At 35.3% G+C, this 11,521-nt stretch overlaps 1 protein-coding gene across 1 annotated transcript; it reads left to right on the plus strand.

Moving 5' to 3' along the window:
• Positions 1-2,121: 2,121 nt before the first annotated feature.
• Positions 2,122-2,313, plus strand: LOC116872400 (keratin-associated protein 19-6-like). The gene has a single exon (XM_032865566.1). It carries the CDS (start codon positions 2,122-2,124, stop codon positions 2,311-2,313), a length of 192 nt encoding a protein of 63 aa, XP_032721457.1.
• The last annotated feature ends 9,208 nt before the right edge of the window (positions 2,314-11,521 follow it).

The following is an 11,521-nucleotide window of genomic DNA, read 5'->3' on the forward strand; positions in this document are numbered from 1 at the left end:
TTGTGGATTGGCGGTATTTACAAATAGTGTCTCTCTCATTGTACATGCTTTGAGGTCAGGCTCTCTTTGTTTCTCTTCTATTGATACATTGCCCAACACAGACAGATGCTCAGTGAATATTTGTTAAAAGAAAAAATGTCATTAATATAATAGAATTTTGTAACCCAAAGAGGTTATTGATTAGGACTGATTAGGACTTCCAAGGACAGAATTAAAGTATTAGCTAAAAATTGGACAAGGCATTAACAGTTGATTTCCAAATCCTCTTTAGAAACCAAATTATATTTTAACTATTATATTTTGATTTTTAAAAGTTAATGTTTGATGCATTCCTTCCAAGTAAAGTAGGAGTGAAGTGACATGAATCACACAATAAATTCTCATTTATTTGTTTATATAACTTAAAGAAAATCTCCTAGTCTCTCAAAAATGATCATGAAGGTGCATAATTCTATTTCCAAATGCAAATGAAGAAAATGAAAACATGAAGAATGAAGAAAATAACATTTTCCTGCCCAAACTCAGCAAGTTGTACATAGGACCAGAGGAAGCTATGTACATGAAAGTGTTTTCAAATTGCTAATTTCATGTAAATAAATTATTTTGCAAGTCTTTTTGGTGTATCTTATTCAGAAAAAATACATAGCTGTTAAAAACAACAACAACAACAACAACAAAATCCAAACTTGTACTTAGTATATCTTCCAAATGAAATTTTGTTACCTTTAACAATGCAAATTCTGATCTTTCTATTTCCTAGTAGGTCAAAGAGATTGGCTCTCTATCACACATGCATTTCACCTTGGGTCAATCCTGTGTCTGAGAGTTCCTGCAGGAAGTGATATAATTGGTATTTTTTTAGGACATTTCACATTAGAGGCTCAAAAGGTCTAAGTTGCTTGAGGACTTGTTCACGGATCTCTTAGATATATGGAGCTTTATAATACTGACACCTCTTTCATTTGATGAATAATGAATATTTATTTCATTTATGAAATAATCGGTGCATAATTTAAATTCACAGTTAGTGGTTTGAATGTAAAAATATTTCCTGTTGACCCACTGACAATGTTGTTTTCTGTTATCTTTTTAGTGCTTATGATTAATATCCATTAAATAACTTAGCTTCTTATCTTGTAGATGCTTTTATTATAAATGAATCTTGGAGATGTGATCCTATCTGGACACAACTAACAGAGGAAGTCTAACTATTCTTACTGACGTTGGATCTTTCTCCTTTATATATATATTTTTTTCGGCTCAAATAAATCCAACAGGTTCTAGACAAGTAGCACATAATGGCAAATGGACATAGCATTTCTATTATATTTTCCTAAAGAATGAAAACAAGAGTCCTGTGTCGGTGAGAGTTTTTTATGATTTTTCTTTGCTGATGATTTTGGAAATTCAAGATCAAGTGCCAAAAGAAAAAGATATGCTGGATTTTCATGGCTCTGACCAGTCAGATTCAATACCAAATTCACTGACAGTGGTTTGGGAATTATTTTTTGAGTGTATTGTGAAAAAAAAAATCCCACAATTTATATTACAAAAAGAATAGAAAACTGATGACAGCCAAACTTTTAAGCAATTCAATTTTTTGTAAGAAAAGAATAAGTTGTTCAAGATCTTAATGGAATAGAAAAGTGACATATTTGACATATTAGAACTAGAAAAGTGACATATTTGGGGATTTTGAACAGGGATCACCAACATTTTTTCAGCCTCACTGCAAAATTAGCTATAATTTCCCATGATACTGACATCATTCAGTAAAGAATGTCTCCATCATTTCGAACAGAGATGAGATGCTATGATATCTGGCTAGAGGAGTTTATGGATGGCCGTCATTGTACGTGTACTCTTTAGAGATACGATGATCATCATTAACACAGCCCGGGCATAATTTATTGGAATCTGTGTAAACTGTCCTGAAGTAGAAAACAAAGAAATTAATGAGTCTGTTTTTCATGTCATTGCAGCCATGGAATGAAGATTATGCAAGTCTGTTTTTATTGCCACACCCTTTTTGGAGATATATAAGAGTCCCAGGGCAGATGGCAACATTCACAGTTGGGAAACACACGTCCATATCGAACAAAATCCCCAGCTCCTGACATTATGAGCTACTACTATGGCAACTACTACGGTGGCCTGGGCTGTAGATGTGGAAGCCTGGGCTATGGCTATGGCCTAGGATATGGCTGTGGTTACGGTGGCTTCAGAGGCTTAGGGTGGGGCTGGGGAGGCCACAGATATGGCTGCTGCCGCCCATCATGCTATGGAGGTTATGGATTTTCTGGCTTTTATTGAAAATGAAAAAGACTGGTGCTTTGGGACTTCAGAATTCTAATACCACCCTACAGCTAATTCTTTCAAGTCTGTCTCTGTCCAATGAAATTCAGATGCTGCTCTGACCATCCAGCTCTATGTACAGTGAAAAGGACCAGAACTCACACTGAAGCCCTGAAACTGACCACCACCACCACCTCATTCCATGAAATCATTGGGAATTTTACAGATTGTCGCCTGTGGCATTTCTGTGGCCAATTTTCAATAAAGCTATATCCTTTTACTTGATCTAGTGTCAATGTTTGCTAATTTTTAAAGTTACCACATGGACCGATTATTGTGCTTTAGGATTATTACTCTTTCAGGGATCACCTCTCCAGAGAACTTTGTGTTATATTTTTATTAAAAGAATAGTCTCTTCTTTTGACCTCAGCTTTAAAAGTTAGATTTTTCTCTGGTTTCTTTAAACATTTCTACCTTTTTCCAACAAAAAATCATCCTATAGGAAGCAAATGCATTTTTTTCTTCTTAGTGATTTTTGGAAGCTGGGTATTTCTTTACAGGGCCAACCAGAAAGCTTTTAATTACCAGACAGGGAAGGATAACAAGGGAAGTTGAAGTAATTTGGGGTTTGGCAAGAAAGAAGAACACAGATTTGAAAGAGATTGTCCTAGACGGTTTACCATATACTACTGTGTTTTTTGTTTTTTTGTTTTTTTTTTCCTTTCTCTTAAGCTGCAGCAGAAGAACAATGAGAGAGACTGCTGGTCTTTATTTCCCTAGAGATTTATATGTAGTTCACTGAAGGATGTTTGAACTAAAGAAAAACCAAAGACGAAAGGAAGAGCCTTTGGAAGGGATTTGAGGCTAAGCTGCTCTGAACCTGGCATGAACAGGGTTCTAGAACTGTGCCTTGCACAAAACATGAGTTCAATAAACATTTATTGCATAAATAGAATTAATTATGAGAACCTATGGTGTGTCAGATATTTTGCAAGGTGTTTTATATATAGATATATATATATCTTATATATATATATATATATATATATATATATGTATGTATATAATCATTTAATTTTCTTAATACTCCAAAACACAGGAATTAAAGTATAAAAAAGCTTTTTAAGTTTTCAAACAACTCTAAGAGGTAGTTACAAGAGTGGAAAAATAGAGAATTTGGAGACAAACAGGCTGGCATTGTGCTCTCTTTTCCCTACTAATTGTATGACATAAGACAAGTTGCTTAACTTCATTAATACACTTTTAATCAATTAAATCTGACCATAATTTTTACTTTCAAGAACTGTTGCAAAATAAACCTACCCTTCACTACATGCATATGTATGCAAACAAAAACTATGTATCATGGTGTATAGAACAGTAGGTAATTGTGTTAATTTCCTAGGGTTGTTGTAACAAGATGTCACCAACCGGGTATCTTAAAATAAGAGAAATTTATTATCTCACAGTTCTGGAAGCTAGAATTCCAAGCTCAAAGTGTTTGCAAGGCTGTACTCCCTCTCTACAAGGCTGTAATCCTCCCTGGCCTCTTCCTAGCTTCTGGTGGTATGCTGGCAATCTGGCATTCCTTGGTTTGTGGCCCCAGAAGTAACAACTCCAATCTCTGCAGTCATTATTACACTGCAGGCTCCCTGTGTGTGGCTACGTCTCCCTCCCTTTATGACTCTCTGTCTCTGTGTCCAAATTTCCACTTCTTATATGGACACCAGCAAAACTGAATAATCATATTGACGTAGGGACCACCCTAATGAATGTATCTTGACTTCATCTCAACTTGCTTCAACTGCAAAGACCCGATTTCACATCCACAGGTATGGGGTGGGCAGGTGAGGTCTTCAATATATCTTTTGTGGGGGCATAGGTCAACCCGTAACAGTGACCAATATTTTATGCTTAATATTACTTTATTTAGATTATATAAGTCAGCAGAGGATAGACTAGGAGCAGTGATTCAACCATTAGAGTTTTGGATTTAGTCTTAAAATTCTTTTCATAATTCTAAGTATTTCTTTCTGTAACTGAGAGATTCGAGGAGAAAAGATGATGACTGGTTTAGAATGGATTGTGTTTCAGCTGACAATTAGAAGGTCATTTATAACTGCCCATTAGAGAGCTTGTGGTTTTAATTTATATCCTCTCATAAATATGTACAGCCAAGCAACCTCATAAACAAAAGCAGAGACATTAGCCCAAGGCAGCTCATAATTGATTTCAGAGAACTGGTTTGTGATTTTTTACTATCTGCTCAAATTAACTATGCAAATCAAGATCTTTCCTTAAATTTGCATTGTCAAGAGATGTCACCTTTATAGATGATGCATACTTTCCTCCACGTCTTTCAGCTCACCTCTTAGACAAACCTAGTCACCCCCAAAGCCTACTTCAGGCTTTTTTCAATTGTCTATTCTTGGAAATAACAACATAAATATTATGTCCCACCAAAATTATACTTCCCTCATTTCTAGAATTTCTCCACTTATTCTTTCATTGTTCAATAGGAGATAATTGGGTAAAGCCATGTCTTGGGCCTTGGAGCAATATCTTTTACTGCTCTCTTACATAAATCCCATTACAAGATTTGTAAAATTGAAAAACTGGAAGAACTAATTAACTAACAATGCTTCTTTTTAGTTGTAATAGCCTATGATCCTTTAGAAGAATCCAGGTAATTTAAAATATAAGTTAGTCTTTTCAGGGTTTGGGGTGAAGCAGGGGAGCTGGTAAGCCTTCTGGGATAATAGCTTTTTTTTCCATATCCTGAGCAACTCTATTGTTCCAACAAATTCCTGATGGGCATATGTTTGGCTAATTGAAGAATTATTTCAGAACCAGCCTGCCCTAATACTTGATTAAAGCAATCTCCTACATCCACTTCCCATGAACAAGGCCCTTGGTGCCCTTAATTGTTAATATTTCCAACAATTTTGTCGGTCTAACAATTACAAGCACTCCCTCCACAGATTTTTTTTTTTTTTTTTACATTAAGCTCTTAGATTTTCTTAATGTTAATAAAACTAGATCTTAAGAACTTTAGGGAAGAACAAAACTTTCTAATTCTTTTATTGTTTGCCTAAGAAAGTTAGAGGCAAAGGGATAAACACTGTTGCAAATGTTCCAGCTATTAAGAACATTTGATTTTGTCTAATAAATGTTAATGTATGTATTCATTCATAGATCATTAATTTTGCAAACTTATTTTTAAGCCATTTACTATTATTTTTTTACTTAAGATGTATTGGTTTGCATGCTGTTATTTATTTATTCATTTATTTTTTTTACATTTGGAAAAATTTAAGATGATATAAAAATTACGCCTTAAAACCGGTGGCTGACTATAAAAGGAAATTAGGAGACTGATACATTTTCACCACTTTTATAAAAAAGGGTCATGGTTTTTTATCATTTTCCTGAGTAAATTCTGTGCTTTTTATTTAATGATAAAAGAAAAGTGATGTGGATAACAGGTGATATTTAAGAAGAACTTTAGAAAGATAATATAATTAATGGTTGGAAAGTATTGTTATTTTATAAGAGAACTACTTGGTGTTATGAAACCTGTTTTTAAAACTGAAATGTAGAAAAGGAGTACTTTGAAGATAGAAATATCGTTTCATCATAGCCACAGATTTGTTTTGAAAAAATGCAAGCTAAACAAAAAGAGAATGAACAGAGTGCTTTACAAGCAAGTTCAGACCTTCTCTCAAATATGAAAGGAATAGTTTTATAAACTTGTCTGTGCAGTTTTTACCAGAAGAAGAATTTAATGTATCTTCAAGGATTCTTAGTCCCACTCTTACTTTTTTTTCATGTTTTATTTATATTTGAGAAAGAGAGAGAGCACAGGTAAGCAGAAGGGCAGGCAGAGGGGCAGGAGAAGCAGGCTCCCAAGTGAGCAGAGAGCCTGATGCAGGGGTCAATTCCAGGACCCTGGGATCATGACTTAAGCTGAAGGCAGATGCGTAACTGACTGAGCGACCCAGGTGTCCCTTAATCTCACTCTTAAAGGGATATGGAAGTTCCCACATAGATGGTTGCAATGCAGGCTGCCCTGTCCACCCAGTGAAATCCTTCACTCCCGACACCATGAGCAACAACAGAAACCCTTAAATAGAAGCCTGGGCTGTGAGTTTGGATGTGGATGGGGTGGTTTCCATGGTCTATAGATGTGGCTCTGGGTATGGGTATGGAGGTATCACCCATTTAGTAGTTGGTTCTCTGGCTTCTACTGAATTACTATCTTGATTAACTGATGACTGCGTACAAGAAGCAGACTTGACAAAGTAGATTGCAGATTGAAAATTCACTATTAGCTTAATAGGTCCAAATACTCAACAGCTACATCTCCAAAACAGCTTAGTCTATAGTTGTACTTATGTCTTCAAACAACCTTTACTTGTTCTTCAAAGCTGAGGAAAAATAGACTCACACTTAATCATCAAGGTTTGGTGTTAAAGAGGCTTGAGATTTGAGTTTTGGCTCCACTACTCCCTAACTCTTGTAAGCTCGAATGAGTTAATCTCTAGATGCTTTCATCTCCCCTCAGCAAATTGTGTGGAGTGCCCTTCTCATGTGGTTTTGATAGTTAACTGGAGTTGATTCCTCATCATAGAATTGGGATGTTCAAATATTATTTACTTATTTATTTTAATTAATTGTGTAATTAATTAAAAATTGTGATGTTTATACAACTTCGGAATGAATGATGATTGTAAGTTTCATTTCTTTAATGACCTTTGATTTAAAAAAAATGAAAACAAAAGCAAACATGGATTTTGCCTCCATGCACTTATTTCAATCAATTATTTTCTTATTTTATTCCTGATAAAATGAGCTACTAAGAGCAATTATTGTGGTCTCTTGGGCTATGGCTGTGGACATGCCAGTTTAGAGACCGAGGTCCGTCCTTTGTTGGTTGTAGGCACAGCCCTGAGTGAATGTGGCTATGACAGCTGCTGCCAGCCTTGCATGACAGAATTGTTAGACTAAAAGTTTCTATTGGAGGACTGCCATATAATAAATGTGATATTTCAAAGAAGTATCAGAAACGTCAAGGTTAGTGTCTAAGAATCAACAAACCAGACATGAGATACAGATGATTTGAAAGAGTAGATGTGGGGGTGCCTGGGTGGCTCAGTGTGTTGAGCCTCTGCCTTCGGCTCAGGTCATGGTCTTAGGGTCCTGGGATCAAGCCCCACGTTGGGCTCTCTGCTCAGTGGGGAGCCTGCTTCTCTCTCTCTCTCTCTCTCTGCCTATTTGTGATTTTTCTCTCTTGTCAAATAAATTAAAAAGAAAAAAAGAAAGTGTAGATGTGAACTTGGTGAAGACTATTTATATTTAAAGAAATATGTTGGTGTCCTGCGAGTTCTCATCCTGAAGAAGAGTAGGATATCCTTTCTTCCTTACTTGCACAAGGAGGGTTTTAGTAAGACCATTCATAATTCATGTTATTATTTTTCTTCAGTTATGTGCACAATAGGTTAGGATCTGACTCCCATTTGTGGAATCTAATGGGTGAGAAGGAATGTCCAGCTGGCTGCTTTAATAATGAGGCCAAAGGAGAAGACATTACTTTGGCATCAGGGAGTAATATTGTAAATCATCAGAAAAAGAATACATATGTTATTTGCAAAATCTAAGCAAGAGCTCATTGATAGAACCGGCATGAAGCCATTTTTTGCTGCAGCCAAGAGTACCACTTGGCATACAAAATTAGACTCTAAAGTCATATTAATAGTGGCTTTATAAATATACATTGATTTATATACTTCTGAAAAAAATCTTCCCTTTGAGGGGCTAAACAGTTAGTGATTTTGGCTTCTTCTGTAATCATAATTTAGGTACATCTTTGGAATTGCTTTCAGAGTTGAAGTTATGTTTCTTCAGTGAGGGTAAATTTAGTGTGCATTTTTAAGTAAAATATTTAAAAGTAATTTAAATGCCCAAGTGTTCATAGCAACATTGTTGGTGGCAGCCCAATGCCGGAACAGCCAACTAGGTTTCAAATATTAGTCTATTTAGACAGCTGTGCCGCATACATATGATGGAGTTCTACTCACAGTGAAAAGGAAGGAACTATTGATAACATTGCAAAAATCTCAAAGACGTAGTTCTGAAAAAGCCAGTCTTAAGGATCACATAGTGTATGATTCCACTTATTTGATATTCTTAAAAAGTCTATTCTGTAGTAATAATAAACAGATTAGCAGTTGACGAGATTGTGGACAGGAGGTTGGTATCACTAGTGGCAGGTCAGGTCTTCCTTACAGGTTTAATATTTGACCTCCATTTCTGCCTCACCTCTCTGCCTTCCTCTACTGCTTTTAAAAGCTCACATAATGACACTGGGCTCACTTGGATGATTGAGGAATAATCTCCCTATTTTAAGGTCAGCTGATAAATAACTCCATCTGCAAAGTCCCCTCAGAGTGGTATCCAGATTCATCTGTCATTAAATAACCAGGAGATAGAAAAGTTGATGGGAAGTATTTGGAATTCTGCCAAGTACAATCATCCTTCAGCAAACATATGATCTACCTTCTGCATGTTATAGTGCATGAATGGCCCTTGTTCTTTCTAAAAGCCATTCTTTCACTGTGCACTGGAAGCCACACCTTCTCTCCTAGTCAGGTCTCTTATTTTTCAATTACCTTTCCACAGCATTTACACTAAATTTACTACTTACTCTTTACTGATATATTTTCTTCTTTGATCTTCTGATCACTGTGATCCCACTTCCCTCCAATGACACTGACCCTATCTCAGGCTCCTTTGTTGGGTTCCTGGGTTCCTTCCTACTTTTGCATTCAGGGTTCCCCAGGGCTGAACTCTTATCTGTTTTATCTTTTTACTTTCTCTCCAGCTATTCTATGCAGTCTCATGTTGTAAGCACCATTCGAATAATTACGTATCTCCAGTTTATGTCTTCTGTCCTAACCTCCTCCCTCAAGCTTAACATTCAGATCCTACTATCTATTCAATATTTTAAATGAATATTTTTGTGTCCACACCAAATCTCTTGATCTTTTTACATTCTGTCTCCAACCAGGCTTCCTCTCAAATATAATGTCAAAGGCATTCAACAAATTAAAGTACGAAACCAAGCAAACTCAATTCCTCTTTTTCTAATAAAAATAAATAAAATTTATTTCTAATAAATTTTTTTTTTTAATAATCACCAACATGCCCTTATACAGTCAACCACCAACTCTGCAATAACTTTGGGCTCCAAGCTTCCATACTTGAGCTCTTACAATTCATAAACCATACAGTAGCAAGTTGTCGGTTAGATCACCCCTTTTTTCTTAAGCATCTTCCATAGATTTCCACTGCACTTGAAATTCTATTAAAAATCATCATCAAGTCCCAGAAGGCCCTGTATAATCTAAACCTTCTCTCCCACTATTATTTCCTTCCACAGTAACTTTCTCTCGGTCATGATACTAAAATAATTCCCATTTCAAAACATTTACATATGTATTTCCTTCTTTCCAGTTTGTTCTATGACTTAAACATGTATACATGTATCTTCTTTACTTCATTCTTATGTTAAAATATCATATCATAGAGATTTTTCTGGATTATCTCTATTATGGCACTTACCCATATGCTGCCACTCTGTATATAATTACTTTATTTCCTTCATACACATTATATCTAATAGACCAGTAGACTTATTTACCATCTTCTCCCTGGAAGGTAATCTTAATAAAGATAGGCATTTTGTTTTAAGCTTTACCTCTAAACATAGAAAATTGGCATAAAGTGAGCTCTAAGTAAATATTTGCTGAACAGCTGAATCCCAAGATAGGATCTCTGTCATGCTCCTACATTATTAGTGCTCACCCCTTGGTGTACTCTAGAATCCTTTGGGGAGCCTTTAAAAATACTGATGCTTGAAACTTATTCCAATTATTTTATTTTTTTATTGAAATTCAATTTAATTAACATACACTGTATTTTTAGTTTCAGAGACAGAATTTAGTGATTCAACACTTGCATACAACACCTGGTGCTTATAACCTCATGTGCCCTCCTTAATGCCCATCACCTACTTACCCCATACCCCTATTCAACTTCCCACCAGCAGCCCTTGGTTTATTTCCTATAGTTAAGAGTCTCTAATGGTTTGCCTCCCTCTCTGTTTTTATCTTATTTTATTTTTCCCCCCTTTCCCCTATGTTCATCTGTTTTGTTTCTTAAATTCTATATTGGAGTGAAATCATATGGAATTTGTCTTTCTCTGACTGACTTATTTTGCTTAGCATAATAATCTCTAGTTCTATCTATGTTGTTGCAAATGGCAAGATTCATTCTTTTTGATGGCTGAGTAATATTCCATTGTATATATAAATACTGCATCTTCTTTAATTCTGGATGTGGAGTTGGCCACTCCCCTCACTGAAAGAGTATAAGAAGACCCATGTATATTGGTGGCATTATGGGCTTCTGTAAATCTACCATGGTAGCTTGGGTCTTGGTTCTGTCTCTGCCCCTAACTACAGATTGATAGACATGGTGGATATGGCTGTGGCTTCCACTGTCTTTTCTATGGAAGATATTTATTTTTTCTAATATTTTATTAAGAAACTTTGTGATGACAGATGGTATCTACACTTGTGGTGAGTATAGCATAATGTATAGAGTTATCAAATCACTATGGTTTACAACCTGGAAACAATGTAACATTCTGTATCAACTATACTTCAATAATTTTAAAAAATACAAATGCAAATACAATAATATCAGCACAAAAAAAGGAAACTAATACCTTTTATATGATTAGTACAATCTATTCTACCAAGTTCTTCAATCTTGACAATGTTATTTTTACTTTGGATTTATTTAATTTCAACTAGTTTATTTGGAGCTCACATTCAGCCACAAAAAGTAGGAGCCCACCAAAGCCTCTTACCTTGGAACTAGATTTAATATCAAGGATGGATTCTTTTCATTATTATGGCTCATTAACACAGCACTAACTTCCTTATTTATTGTAATAATCCTGGTCATATTTCCAATAAACTTATTGCCATTGCAAATTTGGTTTCTTGTCCGTGCATTAAGGTGAACATGGTTTATGTAAGTTTTGCAATGTTTAAGCAATATATTTTTATACGGAACAATTATTTTTCCTGTGGGATTATTTTTCTTAGGAACAATTCTTTAGATATTATTCTCATAATAATTGAGCTGAGACACTTTCTTG

The sequence above is a fragment of the Lontra canadensis genome, unplaced genomic scaffold (genome assembly GCF_010015895.1).
Source record: "Lontra canadensis isolate GAN:19392208 unplaced genomic scaffold, GSC_riverotter_1.0 scaffold29, whole genome shotgun sequence".
NCBI lineage: Eukaryota > Metazoa > Chordata > Mammalia > Carnivora > Mustelidae > Lontra > Lontra canadensis.

Coding starts and splice junctions, on each gene's coding strand:
- LOC116872400 (XM_032865566.1), top strand. CDS start 2,122: ATGAGCTACTACTATGGCAACTACTACGGTGGCCTGGGCTGTAGATGT.